The sequence below is a fragment of the Phaethon lepturus genome, unplaced genomic scaffold, assembly GCF_000687285.1.
Source record: "Phaethon lepturus isolate BGI_N335 unplaced genomic scaffold, ASM68728v1 scaffold47049, whole genome shotgun sequence".
Lineage (NCBI taxonomy): Eukaryota > Metazoa > Chordata > Aves > Phaethontiformes > Phaethontidae > Phaethon > Phaethon lepturus.
Window position 1 is genome coordinate 3998 of NW_010563675.1, and position 23847 is coordinate 27844.

General features: G+C 42.2%; 1 protein-coding gene across 1 annotated transcript; it reads left to right on the top strand.

Moving 5' to 3' along the window:
- Nucleotides 1–2915: 2915 nt before the first annotated feature.
- RHOA (ras homolog family member A) lies at nt 2916–22290 on the top strand. Its single transcript, XM_010294623.1, has 5 exons — nt 2916–3046; nt 13515–13672; nt 16475–16595; nt 19896–20026; nt 21023–22290. The coding sequence occupies exons 2-5, from the start codon at nt 13517–13519 to the stop codon at nt 21194–21196; spliced, it is 582 nt and encodes a 193-aa protein (XP_010292925.1). The 5' UTR covers nt 2916–3046; nt 13515–13516; the 3' UTR covers nt 21197–22290.
- Nucleotides 22291–23847: the final 1557 nt, after the last annotated feature.

Here is a 23847-nt window from a genome sequence, read left to right on the forward strand (position 1 = left end):
TTTTAAAAAATAAATTATAGAAAAAAGTAACCAGGTGGACTAACAACTTAGAGTGGGAGAAAGTCAATGTGGCTTTTGCAGAGGAGACGGTGCTGCTTAAATCTGCTGGAGTTCTTGAATGACTTCACAAGCACAGAGAAGGGAAGTTTGGTACAAGAGAAGAATAGGGTTCTGTGTTATACCTATACTGCTCAGCATACTCATAAATGATCTGGTGAGAAAGGCGTTGAGTAGTAACGGCAGAAAAGACAAGAGCTGACTATGAAGCTTTGCAGCTCGTCCTTCTGACACTGAATTACAGGCAGTAAAATGTAAAATGAAATTTGCTTCAGGTAAATACAAAGTTGGAGGAGAAAAAAAAAATCTTTGTTTATGCGCCAATGGTGTGAAGATTAATTATTGCCACTTACGAGGAAGAGCTTGTCATAATTCTGTGAAAATGTGAGTTTAATGTTCAACAGTGATAATATGAGCACGTGCGAGGGGCTTCGGGGAAAGGAATAAAGAAGAAAACAGAGGATAGCATCGTGGCTCTTGGTTCTTAGCACGCTGATTACTGTGGTTTTGCACGAAGGAAGATGGACTTTGAGATACAGTGCAACTAGAAAAGCAAAAGAGGCTGAGAAGAATGATCAGGGATAAGGAATGGATTCCATACAGGGGATGCTTAAAAAGATTTTAACCCTTCAGCTTGGCAAAGACACGACTGAGCACAGTCTGGTCTAGATCAAAACCAGCGGTGCCTCTCCCGCAGTCTGTACTGAGACTGCAGAATGCAGCGTCACAAAGTGCTTTGAATGACAATGATTTACATGAATTCAGAATCAAACTTCAGATGAAGTCACAGAAGAAAATGCTATCAAATGGGCTGTTGAGCATAAAGATTAAAAAAAACCTGAGAATACTCTCAAGCTGGAAACTGAGAAAATACACTTGCAGAGATATCAATGTGTTTGATCCTTCTTTTACTCTTAATCATCTGAGATGCCTGCACGTGTCAGGCAGGGTGCTGGACTTGGTGAGTGTTCGTTCTGAACCAGTGCAACCTCAAGAGATGCCTTGTGATGGGAGAAGAGGGGGAACACAGGTGAGAGTGTTAGCTATGGGTACAAAGAGATGGTTGTCTGCAAGTGTTAGTTTCTCCTGTCTATATGTGCTTCTGCTGCCAGCTATGGGGCAGTGGTGGGTGCCTAAAGACAGAGCCAACTCACCCAAGCAGAACCTGTGTTGTTCAGTGTGTGGGTGCCCCACATCCCATTTGACAGTGTTTGGGAAGAGAGGATACCAAAGAGAAAAACTGGCACAAATGCAGAGCCTTTTGCAGATTGCACACGAGTGGAAATCCACAGATCTACTATAATTACCTCAATATTAAGCCTTAATCTCATTTTGTGCAAAGTAATCTTGGGACTTGGTATTGCATAAGGGAAGCGCTCTCGTAAGTCATCGTACGTACAGATAACAAAGATCTAGTCAGTAGGGGCAAAGTAACAGGAATGTTAAGTGAGGGTGGAAGAACAGCAATGGCAGCCGCAGATCCTGAGGACAAAATACTGCTTTCTGCCCCCATGGTCCCTGCTTTGCCTTCACCCTTGGAGAGGGACTTGTCATGGTAGAGTAAGGCAGGGTATGAATGCTGGAATTAGTCTTCTTCCCTGGGTTCTGAAATGGTGTTACTTTACTAATTACATACAAATAGGCAAACAGCATAGAGGTGAGCTCTGCAGATAGCCAAGAACAGAGAAAACTTGTAGTAGACCAGAAGTACCTTCCTTAGTCTGGCGTTTGCAAAACAGGATGCATAGTGACAATGTTAAGACTGTTGAGTTCTGCTTGCATATACTGCTGTTTCAGTTTCTAACAATTTTGCATTAAACAGGCTTAAAAAACGTGTTTCAGGAACCTCCTTTTGTGATGTTTTTCCCCAATCAAGTGTTGAAAGCAAATTAAATAACCTGACTTGGAAAGGAAATGAAGGCATCTGTTTTGTTTGTGCTTAAAAGACAATGCAAGAAAGCCCTACAGATGAAATAGGAGAAAAGTAGAAACTGAAAGTAGAAAATACAAAACAGAAGCTCAAAAGCATGGAAAGCAACTGGGAGAAAAAGGGAGCTTGAAGAGAAACCTATGACTAAGAAACTATGGCTCTAAAAAGTTGAAATGTAGTAGAAACAGCAGTGCCTTGCTATGTGCCCTGCTGGGAGACCTGCTGGCCTTTGCTTTGAACCTGGCTCATCCCATGTGCTCTTGTCCTTGTTTTAAAGATTGAGTGCTCGGACCCCAGCTTTTCTCACACCACACAGGATCTTAGAGAAATGTCTGTAGTTGTTTCCTTCCTTGGTTGCGTCTCTTCCAGATTGTCCTTTTTCCAGTTCTGCCTTAGTTGTTCTTCATACGGTCGCTGTTCTATAGTTTAATCATCCATGTTGCCCTGCTCCGAGTCATTTCCAGTTGCGTTACAGCCTTTTGACATGGGGAGGATCACAACTGGACAGAGAGTCAAAAGATGCAGGCATACTTACGAATTCCTACATCAGCTTTGTTCGTATTTTCCTAGCTCTTAATACTGAAATTTAAAATTTTTTTTTTTAGCTTTTTTAAAATAAAAAAAAAAAATTAAAATGTTTTTAGCTCTTCACAGTGTTGAGCTTGTATTTTAAAGGAATTAATTATAATCCTGAAATATTGCCCTTGAGTAGCAGTGATCAGCTCTGAGTCCATCATTTTATATAGGAAGTTTGTTCTGGTTTTTACCTAGTGTATCACTTCACATTTATCTATTTCAAATTTTATTGCTCAGGCACAGAGTCTGTTAAGGTTATGAAATTCATCACAGTAAGCCCTTGCCTTTATTACTTGAACATCTTGGCATCATCAGTAAATTTTATTGTATTGCTATTTTTCCTCACTTTTTCAGGTCTTTAGGAATGTTGAGCTGTGCAGGTTTCACTGGCAGTCTTCTGTGAGACCTGAGCATTTTTTTCTGTCTGGTTTCCTACCTTTCGCCAGTTATTTATCCATACACAGGGAACTTCCCTGTAATCAGGTATTAAATTAAAAAAAAAAAAAAAAGTTGAATGATATTGCACACCTAATCTGACCAGATTTGGGAATTGACATCTCTGTTTTGATCTATATCTCAGCTCTGAAGCTCTCTGGCCTGGGAATGGAGAGGTTTTATGTAATTTTTTTTTCCAGAAGGCTCTTTACATACTGCAGCAGTTTAAGGAGTTTGAAAGAATGCTAATATGCAGTAATAATAGAGAGAAGTAGGACAACTGTAATGATTATAATCCCATCAGACTAAGACATCAATCCCAGGTGCAATAATGGAATAAGTAACAAAGCGTTCAGGAAAGAATTAAGACAATGTCACTCAGCCTGGACGGGGCAGGGTGGGGGGAATAGAAACAATTAGTGTTAATTGTTTCAGTTTGGTTTATAAGTACAGGTGTTCATCTTAGCCTTCGTTAGCACTTGACAGTAATTGCATGTCATTTTCAGTGAGAAACTAAGCCAGTATGAAATCAATATGGTTCATATTAAATTTAGTAGAAAGAAGACAGCTTTAAAAGGCAAGTGGAGACTCAAGTGAATCTGTGTCTAGTGAGAACATGAAGGAGTTAGCTCTTGGGCTGTATTTCTTACCAATCACCTGGAAGAAACAAAATACCAGTATGAAGAAATTTGCAGAGGCCAAATAAATGAGGAAGTGACAAGTAAAACCTCATTGCTAATGCAGAAAATGTAACTAACTGCTGGAGCAAGAAGCTTGATAGGGATTCTCTGTTATTGCCTATTTTAAAGTCAAGATAGTCTGCACTTGAGTTAATGCAAGGAGTGAAATGTGTACTGGGGAGCGACCAAGCTACCACTTGTTTGCGCTTGAAACGCAGCTCGTTTGCTGCTGCTTGAAACGCAGCTCGGGTGTGGTTCTCTGACGGTGTGCATGGGTACAACAGCACGCTCTTGTCAAAACTGGGGCATCGCTGGGCTCCAGTTCCTGGGGCTGGTGTTGCAGCAGCCCCAGTGCCTTTGGGGCTATGATGGATGATGTGGGATGGGAAGGTACACGGTGCTGTGCTGCTGGGCTTCCAAGGGCCCTCCTGGCTGAAGCACTTCACCGTGACACCTCCATCACTTTGTTATTCTATGTGCTAGGAGCACATAGAATGTGCTAGGAGCATTCAATGTGCTAGGAGCAGCCAGTTGATAGATCAGTCACTTGCTACTGTCAAAGGTGTAAAGGTAGTAAAAAAACCAAACCACCCAAACCAACTCTATGCTAGGATGCTTCCGTCTGGAAGGTCTGTTATGTGAGCAGCAGAAAGAGGGTGAGCAAGGTATAGCTTGCTTGCTTTCCATTTTGGAGTTAAGAAGCAGTAAAAGAAACTAATAGGGACAATTTTGAATTTGAAGGAAGTGGCTTTATGCACAATGTGTAATTAAGCTGTGGGAGCTCTCTCCAACAGGATGTTGTGAGTGCTAGAAGTTTACATGGGTTCAAAGGGAGTCTGGACAAGCTCATGGAAGAGAAATCTGTTTGAGGTTACCAAACTCATGGGAACCACAACTGACCCAAGAAACTCCTGAGCTGAAAATGGAGACTGGAGAACATGGAGGGGGAAGTGTCTCATTCCCTTTTCCTCTTCTGCTTTTCTGTAGGAATCCACTCCTAAGTTGATCCTGAATGCCAGGCGCTGAGGTGGATAGACCTAAGTCCCAAGCTAATGTACCTGTTTTTATGTGTGTAGACCTGTAGTAAAGGACAGTCTGTGAGTCTCTTCTAGATTTAGGAAGTGTAAGTTTAGCTGCAGGGACAAGTTGGACCCCTGCTCCCTGTCTGTGCTGGAGCTGCTTGCGGGACACAGTGCTGGGTGTAGAGCGTGGCACAGGTCATGGCTTGGGTGTTTTAACAATAGATAGTTTGTGTGTTCCTGGGAGTGTTTGATCATGCTGAGGCATCATTACTGTAAAGCACAACAGGCAGGTGGCCTGTACAGGGAAGAAAAGCAAAGCAAAGTGTTTTCCTTCTCCTTCTGGTGGTTAGAAATCAAGAAGATTTATAAGAGTCCAAAGCAATTTTCTTCTCAGTCTCAGACAAATCCTGTGTTGTCATACAGGATTTATCCTGAAGAGGAAAGCAAGGGCAAAGGCTGTAATTTGATAGGATGAATCCAGCTTTGAGACTTCACATGATATCTCAGATTAGACGTACTATGTCCGCATGACACACAACACGGATCTAGTACTGACTGCCGATTCAGGTTTCCTCAGGAACTTAGCACCGGCAGGCTTTGTGCTGGATAAGGTATCTCCTGCCCTATCACAGCCATTGTAAAGGCAGCATAAACAACACACTGTGTGCTTAACTCAAATGCATTGTATGCCCATGCCTATTAAACACCAGTTTTGTACTTTTGGATAACTCTTAATGACTGTATAAAATTCATCAGTCATTAAGGGTTCACCAGGGCTGGCACTGAACCAATGTTGTTAAGACCTAATGCAGTTAAGCTGACACTGCTCCCAGTTCTGGTGATATGGTACAAAGAGGCTTGAGCTGGTTATTTGTGGCATTAGCTGAGAACCTGGTGAGGTTTATTAGCTGGGGTTGTACACAGCTATAGGGCTCCTAATTTAAAGCTGGCTCTGGAAATGTACAGCTATGTTTGCAAGGCACTTTTCCCAAACTAGTAAAACTTGCCAGACTTGAGCATGGTTAACATGCAGTCTGAATAAACTGCTAGCAGAAAGGTTGAACGCTCAGCTCATCCTGTCCAAGGACCTTCCTGAAGGACCTATGCCCAGTATTTTAATCCTGTTGGATACTACGCTGTCTTTCTGTGTCAGTTTTTCAATTGTACTTAAGTCTTAGAAGAGAAAATTTCTGTTTCTCTGTGCATTACATTTAATGTGCGACGTCAGTAGCCTGCTCTATGCTTTGCCAGCTTTGGAACGTTTTTCAAGTGTTAAATTTCATATGTAACCCTCCAAAAAAAACCCAGCAGATATCTTTTTCTTACCAACTGCTCCCATATAGCGTCATAGTTAGAAATAGGTCTATTTTGCAGTACTGTCAAACTGCTTTATGTGCTGGATGCTGTAAGGAATATAAATATAGTTGTTTCCCAAAGGCCTTGTTAGCAACACTTTAAATAAGGTGGCTTATCAGTTTATGAATGCAGGTGTCCACAGGCAAATTTGCAAAGAATTAAATAAATTTCAATTGTTGATTGTCTCATTTGTAGTTGTGACTGCATTCATGTTTTTAAGTGTTTGTATTCCAATGGCTTGTCATTGAACTGTATTTCTACCCCAGTAATACTTGATTTCAAGTTGTACATAGTACCAAACGAGCATGATCACTCTGAGCATGGAGTTCATCTGGCTTTACTTTCAGTGCAGCTGTACAGATGAGTTCTATTCTGGATGCCTTCAGAAATAAAGACAATAAATAAGTGGTCACTTGCAGCATGTTTTGGTGTATGTAGTTCTTCCAGGAACTTTTAGGAACCCTGTAGCAGAAGCATGGGTTGTATCTAACTCCTTTATGTGATTGAACCACCTTTTTTCTTTTATTTTTTTCTTTCTCTTATTGCAGTCCCAAGGCTGTTTGCCATTTTGCAACTTCTGTAAGAGGTGAATTGGGGTCATAGTTTCTTTTACTTCACAACTATTGCTATTTAAGAGTATGGCTATCCTCTATGGGTTATGTGGGGGGAAAAAAAATAGCATGATAGCACACATAGGCTTATGTATGCTCAAAGGAGCTGATTTAAGATAGCATGAATAGCATTTCAATAGCAAACTGCAATGTTTCTGATATTTGTTTATACATTCACTAATGAAAAGTGTAGTGGAGGGAAAGAATTACAAAATGTATTGTTGCTGACATTTTCCATTAGGACTTCAGTGGAGGAGAAGGTTGAGACGCTTGCCTCCTGTTAGCAATTGAACAGAGAGAAGTGGGAATCCTGGATTCTGTGCTAGAGGAGGTGGATTTGAGCAGTTACATCCTTCTGCCATCCTCCTCCTGGCCTGTTTGCCCCCTCCCCATTCTCTGCTCATGGTGTTTGGACCATTTCCCCCACCCAAACGCTCCATATTCAATCTCAGTTTCTTCACTGCCTGTATACAGCTTCCCCAGAAGCAGACCTATTTACTTTTGGACTGTGATCTGCTTTCTGTTCCAAACTGCTTTGAGATTTAGGTAGTTCTCAGTTTTGATGCTAGACCTTGCCAAACAGCCGGAAGAGAACTGTGGGACAAGCCTACTCATCCACGTCCTCTTCATCACTGGAGTCTTTGAGGAAACTCATTCCTCCTCCTCCTCAAACTTGAAAAAAAGTGAGTATATTTTAAGAGTAAATTCAGGTCCTGGTGCAGAGGCAGTTCTCCCCTGTTGTAGGTAGAGGGCAGGGCTTGACTGGTCAGGGTGGGGGACATCTTCTGGTCCCTCGGCCTTGCCCTTGTTGCTCCTGCTGGCCCAGGGCAGGGCTGACTGAATGAAGGGGGAAATGAAGCAAGTGAGTGTGAGGCTGTAATTTGCTCCATAGCAAACTGTTCAAGTGCTCAGTGTGGAGGAATCAAAAGCAAAGCAGTCTTTACATGGTTTCAAAACCCTCACTTTCCAACATTCTGGTTTTAAGGACTTCTGCAAGATTAGTTGGGAAAGAATTTAAAAGATATTTCCCCCTCAGCATCGGAAACATCATTAATGGTCTTGCTGAACTGCTTCTGCTGAGTTCTTGCTAACATATGCAGTAATCCAGATCTTTTTTGACAAAGCTGTGCATTGTACAAGGGATCTGCCCATATGGCACAGCAGCAATATAAAATTGGTAGGAGTTGATTGGTAATTGAAACTAAATCTAGTCAGGGTACCTATGTGATGATAAAGGGCTGTTGCTTCCACCTTATTACTTTCTCCAGGACAAGATCCAGAGCAAGACAGGCAAACCTGCCATGTTTGTTACCAATTTATCCACCTTCAGAATGTCAACAGCATGTCCACAATCCTCACTCGTGCTGCATGGCCTTGGGATTTGCAGGAGAGGAGGCACGGAAATGTTGTTGCTTGGAAAAATAAATAGTGTGCTGAAGAGAAGAAGCAAATTCCATTGCAGTAAACAATAATACTTTGGGGGGGGGAGTACATTTAAAACATGCGAAAAATATTTTCCCCATTTCTCATTCTTCTGGAGTATTTGCTAGATTCTCTTAACAAGCAGGGCTTTATGCTACATGAGTCTTGGAGCGTCACTGCACTTAGAAATAGCAGCCTTGTGTAACAAGGGTATTAGTGTGGCAACTCAGCAAACAGGAGCTCCTTGTGTTGTAACCTCCTGTGATGCTAGTGGGATTGAGTAAACGATGTCTAAGGCTCTTGTAATACCTGTGAAGGGCACTGGCCTACGTTGAGGAAATGTCATAATTGAATCTCTTCCATTCAGATGAGTCACTTCAGTCATGTTGTGAGAGTTTCCACTTTGACTCCAGCAGACTAGCTGGTTTTAAGAATCCTATAAATGCAAAGGTGGGAGGAGTGGTTTATTTAAGAGTAGGAAAGATTGCAGATCTGTCGTCTTACTGCAGAAGACAGCGCAGATTCCCTCAGAAGATCACTGCAGCCATTCTGCTACGCTAATTGGGATAGACTATTTCTTGCTCGGTGTTCTGCATGCATTGTCAGCGATGCTGTTCCAGCAGCTTTCTGGATTTATTGGTTTCTCCCTGTTCTATGCATTGCTTAAAAGGATGAATGTGTAGTACTTGTGTTTGGTTACAGTCAAGTAGTGGTAGCTTGGATTTGGTTTATTTGTAATATCCTCTTAGGTATTTCGTATAGTTTTTTTACCTCTAAATGTAGACACACACTCACTGGTGGCAAGCTGTGCTGCAGCAAATACTAGCTTACATTTAACTTAAGTATTGTGCATCTTAAATGAAGCTTCTTAGGCTAGCAGAGTGCTTTTTGATTCCCACGTACTGCTGGTCCAAATTTGATGTATTTCCAGCCTTCAGAATATTTAAGAAAACCAGAGCATGTCACAATGCAACAGAAAGACCTGACTGCTGTGAATGCTGTAAGTGTTGTTCTTGTGATACGCACCTCTAAGATCTAGCTCCATTCTAAGGAATCTAATTTTTTCTCTATTTTACTACAGAGATGTTGTTTTTCTGAGTATTTGCCAGACCTGACAATCCCTTACAGCTACCCACTAGATAGGAATGTATTTATTTTATCTAAAAATAATTAGCTAAAAGATGCTGATCTGTACACTGAATCCTCTAAATTAGGAAATTATTATTGTAAATATACTAGTGCATTGATTATGGGAGGTTGTTGTTGTGGCCAGATATCTGCTAAAATTTGAAGACCAAATATGGGGGTTTGGGACATTGTAGCACTGCTAAAACAACTTCCATATGCATGGAGACCTTCAGCGATACAGACAAGATGAACCTGTCGTAAGAAGAAAGCTGGCTGCAGGCTCAACAGCCGTGTTCCATCCTTAAATATCCACAGGTTGAAGAGAAGTATATTGTTTTGGCAGCAAGTAAGGGTTCAACCTCACCAGTAGAGGAGAAACTTCAAGTACCATAAAGCTGTAAAGTTTGTAAACACTAGCGTCAGGAAGAAAAAAGTGGTTGTGATGTTCGGGGACTTCCTTCCGAGGCTGATGGAGGGGTCTACCCAGTGATCAGACCTGACATCCTGAGGTGTCTTTGTCTACCCAGCATTTATAATCTGAGCTGTTTCTGAAAATTTGTTGAGGTCCATAAACAAGTTAGCCTCAACGTGTGCTGCATGCCTAGGGGAACGTTTGGGGTAAGCAAATCAAAAGCAACCCCTAGGGCTTCGGAGGCAAGTGAAAGCTTCAAGGATATAAGTGGTGATCTTTGCATGCTGATTTTAATTTTATACAACATATTTGTTCCAAGGACATTATGCAGAAGGAATTCTTCTATGGTAATGCTCTGGAAGGTGAAACTAAAGTAAAAAAAGATGAGGGTGCCGTAGGTCACCAAGAAGAGATAAGGTGGTTGAAGCTTTTTGTGAGCATCCATCAGGATCCTCTAGAAATTGGTGGTGATTAATTATCTAGATATTCAATGTACTAGACGGAAGGGACTGTTCAGCAGGTTGAGATGTCCTGGTGACTGTCCTGCACATAAAAGACTGTGAGCAGGGGTGGATCCTAAGCAGTGTGAAGGAAGTGGTTGAGCATACACTGTTGAAGGGCACCTTGATTGACAGAGTGGTCTTCCATGTTGGGTGCAAATAATGTCAACTGATCTTAGGAAAGATTCAGGCAGGGAGTGTTCTGTAATAGGCTTTTCTCAGGAAAAAGATATTGAGGAGATAAAACTCCTGAAATATTTTTTTCAATATATAAGAATAAAATTTTCAAGCTTTTTTTTTTTTTTTAAGGGAAGGGTTTATAGAAAGTACTACATTACATGATTTTTTTTTTAATAGAACTGCAGTTTTCTTGTAGACCTTAGGCATAGGTATGTAGAAGGCCAAAGCATAAAATGAGATTCAAGCAGCAAGGAATGCTTTTTTTTTTTTTTTTTTTTTTAAATCTGGAGTGACTGAAATATTTAGAGGAAGATAAAGGAAGAGTTGATCTGATAATCCACAGGAAAAGAGAGCTATCCATAGGTGATGCCAAAAAGGTCACCTACCCTAGGTGCTATTGCAGGTAACAGCAGAGCCCCAGCTGTTAGCACAGAAGGGAGAAGGAGGAAGGATACTGAGGAGGGACAGTTTATCCCATTCTATTATCCACCTACTTTGTCTCCAGAGTGGTTTCATCAGTGACCTAGATAATTATCTGGGAGTCATGATTATTAAACATGCATCTGAGAAAGACTATGATTAAGCTGGAAGACAGAACTAGAATTTGAAGGTAGAGTAAAACATCAATCAGAGGAAGGATAAATAAAAGCATGACAGTAGAATATTCAGCTGTGTGACTAGAGAGCAACTTACTATATAGCAGTCCTAATGAAAAAAGATCTGGGAGTTATCGTGAGTTAAAAGCTGAATGTATCAACACTCCGGTCTTCATGGCGGTGGAGGGGAAGACATACACTTCCAGTATGGTGTTTAAACAACAGTGTATCCTGGAAGATCAATAAAATAATCCTTCAGCTCTAATTAATGTTTGTAAAGCCCTAGGTGAAATACTGAATTCAGCTTTTGGGCTCCATGCTTTGGAAAGGTTGTGCCAATTGGACTGTGCCCAGAAGGGAGCAAAAGGAAAGTCTAGGAAATATGTTTTACAGAGAAGGCTTGAATAGACTAGAATTGTTTTGCCTGAAGACTAAATGAAGGCATGTATTCTTAATTGCACTAGGGAAAGGGAATCATCTATTCTCCTATGCCCGTGACAAATAGGAAAAACAGTAATGGGTTTACATTACATCAAAGGAGCTTGAGGATACACACTGGGGGAAGTTTTCTCATAGTAAATATTGTAGAGCACAGGAGGAGACTGATTCAGAGGTTTTGTAGGACTGCATTACAGTTTTTAAGGGGAGATTAGACAAAGCTGACAGTAGGTAGAACTTGTAAATAGTTGACTCGCTACAGAGGACAGATGATTTCCAGTTCTTTAAAAATAAAACATTGCCATTGCTAGAAAGCATTCAAAACCATTTAAAACCCCTGAAAGAAAACCTTTTTAAAGCTTGGATCATTTTAAACCTTCCACAAATGTAAAAACAAGCCCAAATCCCTAAGGTAAATAGCTTGAATATGCGTACATATATATTCACAAGGTGAAAGAAGCTTGTTTTGGAGATCGATTTTGATTACTGGAGCAGTTGTGTCTGACAAGGCTGTGCTGTACAAGTTCCTGAGCCCTTCCTGCCTGATGGGCTGAAATGGTCCTTCTCTGCGCTTGGAGCAGAAGTACAGAATCTCTGTAGTATCTAATGCTTCTTCACCACGTAGTAGTACTAAAAGTTGCTTTTAGATGGTTAGTTTTACCTTTTTACTTAATTTTGTAAGGCAAGAGAAGAGATGGAAAGATGAAAATGTTTTTTCTATGTCCTTTAACCCTCTTCTGTGCTTCTTCGAGCCCTTCTCCCCTCACCCTAGTTGTCTTCATAGAGCTTTGTACTGGGATTGTCACGGCAAAAGTTAACTCACAAGGGTGCTCCCTCTGTGGTATTTTGGTCATGCAATGGTAGGTATTATGGTGTCGTTGCTGCTCACTCCATTTCCAGGAAGCTTCATGGGATGACTAAGCGGCTTCCCCTGGAGTGTCTTTATGTTATGGAGAAGAAAGTAGTTATGGTTCTGTCCTCATTCCAGTCCCTTGTAGCCAGGCCACTCCCTAAATCCCTGGCTTGTTCCTGCCATGGTCACAAATAAATGCCTAGGGAAAGAAGAGAGCAGGCACATATGTAGTGCTTCCCAAAGTACTCTGTCAGCCTCAAAGTACTTTTACTATGGAGATTTTCTAAGGCAGATTCAGTTTCTACATTCTTTAACTCATGTAGGAAGCTTCTTCCATGTACTTGCACAGTCTCCTTTAGGGCTGTATAAATTTTTTGTGTTCATAACATCTGCTTGTTGGAGTTCCCCGGGCCCATTGCCTTCTGGTGGGCTTGAGCCCTTTCCTACTATCTTTGTATCATCCCCCTTGCATTCGTTTGTGGGAAGTGATGACGAATAGTCAATCCCTATCCATACTATTTGAGCCACTTGTGACTTTGTAGAAATTTTCCAAATCCAACACAATCATCTCCTTCAATCCCATCCTGACTCTAGGCTTCTGTTAAACCTTTTCAAGCTTTCATACTGTCTTTTTGAGGCCAAAGTTGCAAGTGCACAAGCCATGGTTTTGTATGGTCCTGGTACAAATCAATTCATCGAACAGCAGAGATCTGGGTGAAGCACCACAGTGGTGTTTTCCTCTGCATCTCTTCTTTACTTAATGTAAGCTGATAGCAGGCTATATTAACCTGGTGACAGCAATGTCCGGGAAAGCGGATGGAGTTGTGGGGTGTGTCCTTCCAAAAACCTTTGCAGTGTGGTGTTTGTAATTTGAGGAACAGGCTGGTTACCTTGAGATCCTTCTGTTGGTGCTCTGACATGGCAGCAGATGCTCCTCAGTCCAGCTGACTGGCACTTTGTAGTTACAACAACTCAGTGTGACAAGAAAATGTTACTGCCTGTTGAATTGAAGCATCTCTTATTTGATTACCTAAAAAACACTTTCAGAAGGTGCTTGGGGACAGTGCTGCTTGCTTACTCACTATCTCTGGATCTTCCTATCTCAACCTTTAGAATAGATCAAGAAATGCTAAACCAGGCTGGTCTCCTCTCCTTTCTATTATTTTTGCACCCAGTGGCTCACCAGTGTGTTAACAAGTGCTGGGGACTATTTTTCTCAAAAGGTTCTTACTAATTAGAAACTTAATGGTTATTAATTATTGCACCTCAGTTAAAAGTTGCAGCAGAATAATTAATAAGTTGTCATTTTGTTTTTCAGCTATGGCAGCCATTCGAAAAAAGCTGGTTATAGTGGGTGATGGTGCCTGTGGAAAGACCTGTCTGCTGATTGTATTTAGCAAAGACCAGTTCCCTGAAGTGTATGTTCCCACCGTCTTTGAAAATTATGTAGCAGATATTGAAGTGGATGGAAAGCAGGTATGTGTACACTTCTGTAACAGTCAAAATGAACTTGCAGTTGTTCAGAATAACATGGAGATCTCTAACTTCTTTAATAAGTGGTTAGTACACATGCTTAATACTTACATTGTAAATGTATTTTTAAATATTAAGCATGTTCCTGTGGAAAAATACTGGCCTTGCTAGAATCTGTTCATATCCAGTGTCTTGTTTAACAACGTATTTCTAACCTTACACAAGTTGAGATTCTAAAACCCATACAGTTATTTCAAATAAAATGTTGCAGTAGATGGGAGTGGATGGAGCAATTCAAAGACGTGCCTACATGCTGAGGACACTGGGCTACTAGCCTTTGGAATTGCTTAGTGGAGTCCCTGTTTTGATAGGGATCTGGTATTGTGATTAACAAAGACTATTTCCTGGAGAGTCTTTTTTCATACCCACTCCTGGCAATGTGCAAGATCCTCTTCAGAACAGATGACTGGCAGGCTTCAAAGGGATTTGATTTTTGTAGTCTACATCAGCATCATCTGTCCTACTTGTCTGAAGGAATGCAATTCTTAGCAGCAAAGCATACCCACAGCTCACTGAGCTTCCTTTTTAGTTTGTATTTCAGTAAATTAATCATTAAAATATTTAATTTTAATTTTAAATATTTTGAAAATTAGTTTTCACCTGTGTGACCTCTGAGTCCTTTTGTTTGCCAAACAAGCAAACATGCCAGACCCCTCTAAGAGGCGTTTTTCAAAAGGCTGCTCTCTGAAAGCTGGATAGGTTGCCTTCTGCATTTACGTCACGCAAGGTAATGTGCGATGTGTAAAATTGTCGCTTTCCAGGATACTCCAGAAACTTTGCACCTTGAAAGCTCAACTATTTTCAAAGCCCTTTAGGCAGTCATGGCATATGTCTGTTTTGTCAGCTCTGTGTGGTTATGGTAACCTTGGTGCCCTGGGTCCTTGTGTGGCTTCCTTTGGTTTTGGTGCGGAGGGTGCCGAGCTTTCTTGTCTCGCCCCTGGCTGCAACATGTGCCTTTGCTCTGGGTTCAGGTACAGTCAGAACATCTTTCAGTCAGTTCTAGTTCAGGTGCAGTGACTGATCAAAACTGCTCAGTTTTGATAACGATTTGAGCAAAAACTTTTTAAGCTAGTTTTGGGCTTTACATTAAATTTTACTTCCTACTGTTACAGGCATGGATTATTTGTGGGTTTAGCCCTGATAGTTCATGCTACTTGAGTCTAAAAGAGCATTTCTCTCCCATTATATGAATGGGTAAAAAACCCCTTGCTTTTAGACTAATATTAGAACATGTTTTCCCCCAAGTGACAGTTTCTATATTGTATCTTAGACTCTAAGGACTATTGTTTAAAATATGTATTATATCCATTTCTCTCTCTTAGCACCCAGTCAAACTTCTATATTCCCTTCTGCCTGAATCTCTGCTTCTCTAAATGGGTTGAGCAGGGAGTCATGCCCTATCAGCTATATGCAGCCAGTATCTAAATAAAAATTGCATGAGCAGCTTGAGCAGTGCATTTTCTCTTGTCAAAATGTCAGCTGAACTTTTTGTAACTAGATGACGTACTTTATCTAAACACTGTCTTCTGAAAACTTGATTACAAAAGTTTGTGGGAGAGCAGTGCTTAAGACTGTTCTGTTTGACAGCCGCTTACCTCTGTCTTACAAAAGCATTACCAGAAGTGTTCAGAAGCCATGCAGAGATGAAACAGCGATGGTACCAGATGCATTTTTTTTAGAGACAAAGGAGCCGATTTCAGTGTCGTGTGAGGGAACCTTCAACAGACGTCTCCATAAAAAATATGAATGTTTGCCACAAACTTCGCATTTGCAAACGAGAATGCAGAGGTGACGGAGAGGAATATTTCTGACTGAAATACAGAAGAGTTGGTTTGGATATGCGTGCAACTAAGGCTTCGTACACTCAGAATTTAACCAGACAGTTGTATTGCACATTCAAGCTTACATTTGGGTACCAGTTCTGCCCATCTGTCTTCATCTGAGCTGCTGTGGACTTTTTTCCAAAATTTTTGAACATAGGAGCTTAATCAAGAAGGAAGCCACTGTGTTGCAAAGGCAGATACATCAGACAATCTCAAGCAAGAGTATACCGTATGAACCTGGCTATAGTTTTTAAATTTCCTAGTTTAAACATTGGCTATTCCTTCTACAGTTTTAAACAATCCTGTTGGGATGTCCTCCCCTAGCTTCACCATAAGTACAAATATTGAGAACATTAGCTACTTTACTCAGTTCTTAGTAAAAAGAGGCTTTACATACAAGTCAGATTTATTGCAAAGCAAATTGCAAGTGAAAATTTATGCTGTGGTGGAGTTTTAATGAATTTGTGCATGAATAAGTACAGTCTTGACATTTCTTAGTCACTACAGGTTCCAGCTGTAAACCAATTGAAAAGGTGCGTAATCTTAAAAAGCATATACTTAGAGAGTCCACTTGCACTGAAAACTGTTATTTCTGCAATGCTTATCAGAGAGATTCTCAGCCCTTTGGAACTGATTCCCTTTGATTCTTCTGTCTTGCTTTTCTGCTAATAGCTTTTATGTCCTGTCAGAGAATTGACACAGGTCATGGATATAAAGAAAAGTTTCATAAGATGGAATAAATTGGTTTTTGGAGTTAATGGAACATGCAGTTTCTAATAGTTCTCCTGTCAAAGCTGTCTTGTAGTCTCCTCCTTTTGAGTGTTGTTTACTGAAATATTTTATCCACTTCTCTTGGGTTACTAGCTTCTGAATCAAAACTTCCCTGGTGGTGTGGCTAACTGCCTTGATCTTTCTTCTGCAGGTTGAGTTGGCTTTGTGGGATACAGCAGGACAAGAAGACTACGATCGACTTAGACCACTTTCTTATCCAGATACCGATGTTATACTTATGTGTTTTTCAATTGATAGTCCTGATAGTTTAGGTGAGTAGATCACTAACTGAATTGGAATTACGTCTCTGTGTTGCTGTATTCCCCTGGGAAATTGTGATGTAAAATATATTTTCATGTGCTGTAATGATGGAGAGCATTCCTAGCTTCAAAATCCGTATTGGTTTGAATGTATAGTTTTCAGACATGAAGATCTTAAAGGAAGCTGCTTTCTTTAATAAGGCTGCGTGGCATTTTGTAATCCTTAGCAGCACGCTGTGTTTACCCAGGGCTCTGCTGCATAACTTGAGCAACATTTAGCAGGGGGGCAGCACCCTGGCCTAGATCAGCACCCCCAACCCGGCTACGTTGTCTGGTGGGCCAAGGCGGTGTGCTGGTGGGCTTGTCCCTTGGGAGGTGCTGCCCTGGTGACCCCGAGCAAGCAGGAAGGCTGAGCTGCACTCTCGTGTGTCCAGGAGCCCTGTCAGTACATAAGGTGTCCACTGAGTGGCATGGCCCACCCAAGGCTGGATTTTATTTTACTTTCTTTTATTCTCCTTGAAAATTGTAGGTTCTTACATACTTGAGACCACACTATATCCAGGAAAATGGAGTAACTTCCTTTCTACTTAAATGGGAAAGCTAGCTTTGTGTTTTCATCCCTTCCACCCCCCACCCCCCTCCTTTTATTCAAGCGAGATCAGCCTGAAACACTCAGAGTTATTAATCCCAGATAGCCTGGGGTTTTTTTGCTGTCTGCTTGGTGGGTAAAAAACATGAGCTAGAACCACACTGGAGGGGGGCTTGCACTGAAAGGCCGGTGGCTCTCTCACTGGTGGAAATGATCAGAGGCTGGAGATTTATACTCTCCTAGTCTGCTTTCCAGTGACTGACAGCTGCATATGATGGAGAAAAGAGAAGAGTTGCCTGATTTATGATTTCTGAGCTCCAAAAACACATTTCAAATATCTGTCTATGTATTAAATGGGCACCCCTTCTGGGTGGAGTCCAAGACTGAAATCTTCACTGATTTATAAATCTGATACATAGATATTGATGTATTTTTGATTTTTACAAAGACATTTTTGAAAAGGCTAAGGAGCAGGTGATAGAGATACTCTTCTAAGACTCAGTGTCTCTGGAATTTTGATTTCTGTCCCTTTAAAATGATAATTACTCCATCCATCCAGTGTCGTCTCCTAATCAAATACATTGTGGTAGCACTTCCTTAAACAAATGGATTTCTGTAAAAATTCCCTTATCTACTTCTCGCTGGTGGGATTTGCTGACTAGTGGCTATTTGTGAGGGTTCTTACTAGAAAGCAGATAATGTTAAGGTAGAGCTTTAGGCATATCAGTATATGTGTGTGTATGACAGCTGTGCTCTGAAAAGAACCTTCTGTACAGTGGCTGAGTGGTGCCTGTTTGTAACCGGTCAAAATTATGTCCATGCATTGAGCAGCTCCTAGCTGGGAAAAGTGAGAGACTGCTCCCTCCGCTTGTCTATTAATGACACGTGTCAAATTATTTTAACCAGTGATACATAAATGGGATACCAGTTCTCTCTTAAATGTATTAAACCACTGAATCCTTTGGAGTTTTCTACTGCCAGGATGATCATGATCACTGCAAGCTGTCCTTAGAGAGGCTTTTTTACTACACCTCTGATCTATCTTACGGACGAACCCTGCCTCCCACGGTTGTGTCTTAGGAAGAAACAAGAGTGAGACAAAAAGGATCCAGGAAGCACAGAAATGCAGTTAACAGAAGGATTAGTCCTGAAGGCAGCTACCACAATGATTGAAAAATACCATTCCTGCCACAATTCACAGAAGGTTTCAGTAAATGAGCAAACTTACAGTGGCATTACAGTCTGACTGGGATAATGCTCGATAGCCGCTCAGCCTCATTTCTCACCTTGCCTCTGAAAGGTAGCAGCTGTTGAAAGGGCAGTTGGGTGTGAAAGTGTCTTTCTAGAAAAATCAATGCCAGGTTGACATCTGGGAAGTCCTGATCTCTCTCTTTGTCGCTTCCACCTGATCCTTAGAAACATCTTTCATTGTCTTTGTCCCTCTGCAAAACAATTTGAGGTTCAGCGAGCAGCGGTGCTGCGGTCATGACCGGTGTGGCTGTTAACAGCTACGTGGAAGGTTCGAGCTGCGCTCGCTTCTACTGCACATGCTGGAGAGCTAACTAACTGGCCACCCTGGAAACAAGATGGGTTACTGAACCCTGCAGGCAGGGGGAGAGGGGTTTAATTAAGTCAGCTCTGATCTTGGCTATGTTTTCCTCCCTTTCTGCTTGCCAGTGTTGGGGTGCCTGTGTCCCTGGGAGCAGTGGAGGGAGCAGGCTCTTCGGGTATGCGGCGTCTAGAGGCCAGCAGCCCCTGAGCACTCCAGGTGCAGCTGCAGAACTGCTGTTTTGGCTGTAGTGCAAAAGCTGGCTTCAGAATGCTTGTCTAAGTTGTTCTTTCAAGCAAGAGAACAATGCCATAGTAGTTAATATCTCTTCAAAAGCTGAATGGAATTTTGTGAAGATAAAAAGGGGTTATGTAGCCTGCAGGTACATCCACTGCTGAATCTCAGATGTCTGAGAGCTTCTGAAAGCAAAGCTGAATGTTTTGGGCTGTTCAGCAGTTCCTGCTATATAGAATTTATCAAGGTTTTGCTTCAGAAGCCCTCAAGTCTTCCATTTGCAGCTCCATTTAAAACAAAACAAACAAACAAAAAACCCCCCCCAAAAACCCCAAACACAAAAGTCATGTAGGGAAGTTACATTAGGAGGAAAAAGTTTCTTCTGTATGAGCACAAATTAATTTGCTGCAGATAGGGAGAAATGGCAATCAGCAAATGAGTTACACAAAGTCTTTCTGCATCTGTAATTAGTGTATAGCACAACATTTCTGCTACAGTTAAGGGGAGAGCTTGGAGTGGCTGTTTGATGTTGCTTTATGAAAGGAAGAAGTGATGTAAAACTTATGCTTCAGGGTTGTGCCCATCTTTAGCTTCTGGAAATAAATAAAATGTTTCCCTTGAAGCAAAGTATTCCATAACTCTCTATTTCAGAATTCTGCATGCTGTTCTTTGAAGTACCTTATGCTAACCCTTGTCAAGTAGCTACTGAGCGATATAGAGAAGCCAGGAGCTTAGGTGTCCTTTCAGCCTTAAAAGTACCATAGACAGGCTTGTCTCTTTTGGTAATACCAGAACAGGTCTACTTGCTTCCCAAATTAAGAGTAGAAAAAAGGGCATCAGTGTGGATGAGCAAGCTAAAACCACTCAGGTAAAGCTTTAAAATAAAACTCTCCCTAGAAGTGGGTTTTAGTACAGTCATACTTCTATTTATTTTTTTCAGAAAACATCCCAGAGAAGTGGACCCCAGAGGTGAAGCATTTCTGCCCCAACGTGCCTATCATCTTGGTAGGAAACAAGAAGGACCTGAGGAATGACGAGCACACAAGACGAGAGCTGGCCAAAATGAAGCAGGCAGGTTCCTTTCTGATAGTCTTACAATAAATGAAGAAAGCCTTCAGTGGCTGTACCAGAGTATTGAATGGGCATCCGCAGCTTGCTGCCAGCTTCCTATGGGCTGTATAATGAACGCTTACCCATGACAGAAACCAGAAAGTATATATTGCCTTTAATTGAGTGTTTCTTTTTTCATATTTGGAGATTTAACATTTAGGAAAGGGCGTTCTCAACAATGAAAATGGCTATATTGGGTTACTAACAGCCAGCTAGCTGCTCTCTGTGCTGGAAGGCTGGGTCCCTGAGGTAGAAAGGAACTAACGGGGAGCCATCAGCACATGAAGTGCATGCACACTCGAGTTGTTCTTTGTTTTGTATGTTCAGGATGTGAAAGGAAGCAGTTTTATTGGTAGGTGTTTTGAGGTGATAACCACAGGTGCTGTAGCTGGTTCCTGAACCTGTCGCTAAGTTTCATTTTCAGATTGTGTCTGAAACCTCAGCTTGTCTACGGGACTGCAGATGCTCTGCTCTGTCCGGGCATTTTTGCTCCTGTTGCATATTTGTTTTTATACAAAGACTGAGGTATCAATTTTGGGATTTGCATATAGGCTTTTGTTACAATTGTGGCAAAGAGTTGCATAAATGTTTCCTCCGAAATAAGCCATCTTTTGCTCAAGTCTCAAAGGGTCTTGCAGCCTTTAAGCTCAGCGGTGTTAGAAACCGCTCCTATCCTCGAGCACTGGGGTGGTAGGCAAATATACACCCCGTCTGTGTCGTCTGGGCTGAGAGGCATGCTGCATCTTGAGAAAATAAGCAAATTTTGTTTTAAATCTGCCTTTATTTTTAAAGGAGCGCTCTCAGGGGAGCAATTAATTATTAACTAACCAATTAATTACATGTATTTAATCCAGGAATTCATTTGCCTTTGTTGGGAAGCTGGGTGGGGAAGGGAAGACTGGTGTGTGTTGCTGTGGCTTTGGGTTGTTCTCACCTGTTGCTTTTGTGCTGTTACAGGAGCCTGTCAAACCCGAAGAAGGAAGAGATATGGCAAACCGCATTGGTGCATTTGGGTATATGGAGTGTTCGGCAAAGACCAAAGACGGTGTGAGGGAGGTTTTTGAAATGGCCACTAGAGCTGCTTTGCAAGCCCGGCGTGGCAAGAAAAAGTCCGGGTGCCTTCTCTTATAAAGTGTGGCCAGAGGAAGATGGCCAAAGCAGCACCCTGCACTTGAGTAATTTTGAAGTGCTGTTTATTAATCTTAGTGTATGATTACTGGCCTTTTTCATTATCTATAATTTACTTAAGAGATTTAAAAATCGAGTCATCTTGCTACCAGTATTTAGAAGCCAACCATGATTTTTATAACAATCTGCATCAAATTCATCTGTGCACCCAAGGTTAACCTCAACATTCCTCTAACAAACCTTTTCTGCACTCACAGGATATGCCAGGCGCTAATTGAAGACAATTCTCTATCTTCTTTCTTCTCTCTAGAAAGAGAAAAAGCTGTCAACACAGAGGATTGGTCTGTAACTACTTTATAACTAACGTCCTATTCTAATTGAGTACAACAGTTACATGGCTGTATGTGGAATCAAGTGTAGCTTCAGTGCTATCACATTTAGGAAGATCTGATTTTCATGGCTCAGTGGTGTAAAAACATTAGTTTGAAAATGTGATCACTCTGAAATGACCAAGTCCCATTCAGCTAAGGAAAAGTGAGGGTTCTGTGGTTTCATGTTAGTTACCTTTTAGTTACTGTGTAATTAGTGCCAGTTTAAATGTATGTTACCAAAAATAAATCTATTTACCCCAGCTTAGATGTAGTATTTTTTGTATAATTGGATTTCCTAATACTGTTACTTGTAACCTCTGCGTTAAGGTGTTCTGGGTTTTTTAAGAAACTGTATTTGAAAATAAAGTCCGATGGAAAGCAGCTGATCCTCTTCCCCTGTTCATTTGTAAGAGTCTGACCCATTTGAATGATTTGAGTGGTCTGCACACCCAGGAGGAGTTTTTTCCATGACGTGCCGTAGGGATGAGAAAAGACAGCCTGCTCACACTCAAAGCTTCTGAACTGTTCAGTTGCCTTAAGTTCATTGCTGGACCCAGTTTCAAAACTAAAAAAAAAAAGAAACTTTTTGTGTAAGTTTGGTTACCATGTAGTGATCAGACTCCTAACCTGTGAACTTCTTGCTGTTCTGCAGCCAACTAAACTCTTTCTGTATTTTCATTTTTCCAACAACTAATAGAATAAAGGCAGTTTTCTAAGCTCCCTGTATCCTGGTGTCTGTATTCCTCACTCTGGGTTTTTGGCCCAGCGTCTGACAGCCTGAATCAGAAATAAAATAATTTTTTATACAGCTGTAATAGGATTTGCTGAGCAGTTGCAAGTGCTTTAATACTGGTTTTTGTTTCCCAGCAAGTGATACCCATCCGCCGCTCGCAGCAGTTTCCAAACACTGCAGCAGAGCAGAGGTGGGATCCCTCGCCCTGCCTGGCCCCTGTGGCGGATGGCAAAGCTTCCCGGGAGCTTCTTTGGATGCTCAAACCAGATAAGAGTACGTCAGTTGAGTTAAATTTGTCGGTCTGGAGGATGGGAATAGATGAGCAGGAAGAGGCTATGTGGGAGGGGAGTGTAGGAAGAAGGGAGGAGAAGATGACGGTGTTGCTGTCGAAGCAGGCGATGCTATGCAGCGCGCTGGTCTGCACCGTCACATACCCCACGTGCTGCACCAGAGCATGTGTGAGATGTTGCGCATGGCGGCACGTTTGCTGTGGAACCTCTTGTTTTCATGAGGCATGCCTTCAAGTGTTGCAACCAGGGACGGGCTCGAGGCATGGGCCGACGTCCTGCACCTGCGCTGGAGAGCGGCTCGTGCTTCTGGGTGGGAAACGATCGGGAACAGCAGTGTGCATCTCCACGGCTGTGCTGGTATTTACGGCAGCTGCTGTTGAGCCGAGAGGCTCTGCCTGTGCGGCTGGGCAGGAGGGAGGCCGGGTGCTGCTGCCTGTCTGCATTAGCGGGCACCTAGCTGCACCCAGGCTGTGTCCTAAAAAATGCCAACGTTGCTTTTTCTTTTCTTTTTATTTTGACAATGTTCCTGGTTCCTTTTCCTGCAATAAAGGAAGGGAGTGCCCCATACCTCTGGTCCCTCTGCAGCCACAGGCACCCCAGCGTGAAGCGCCTGGCCAGCCCTGGAGGGGTGCCCACCTCACCCGTCCTCCTTCCTCTCCTGAGTGCCTGCTCTCCACCCGGGGCGGGCAAGGGGGTTGAACAGAGCAGGAGATTCCCCGCCGCAGCTGCGGGGCTGCCCACGAGGATTTCATTCTTTGCCCTGTGAACAAGCTTAGTCACTCCTCTGCAGTTCCTTTTTTTTTGGGGGGGGGGGGAGTTGAGCAAAACCGGGGCTTTTCGGTCTTGCAGAGCCGCTGGGTTGCAGTGCTCTACGGTTGCGGTTACAGAGCAGCTCTTCAGCTGCTCTTTGGGGGTTTTGAGGGAGGTCTGCATGTTCCTCAGATCCAGCTCGTGGGTTGTGTATCAAGTGATTAATTTGCTACCCCCGTTGTAATCTAAGCCCTTGTTAACCTAATGCACCACCTCTCCATCTCCTCTGTCTTGTCCACCAGCTGGCGTTGTTTCCAGGCCTGCCTTTCTCCAAGTTCCGACATGTTGGTAAGTCAGTGTCTCCCGTTTCTGACCAGAAGCTCCTTGTCCCTTGCACCACTGGCATCAGAGTGGGAGCCTGCTTAGGAGCACGTGGCTACTAAATTATCAGTCCTTCTAAGCCTTTCTGCTTCCAAGGGCTGGCAGCCTGGCTCCCTTTGGGTCCCCATT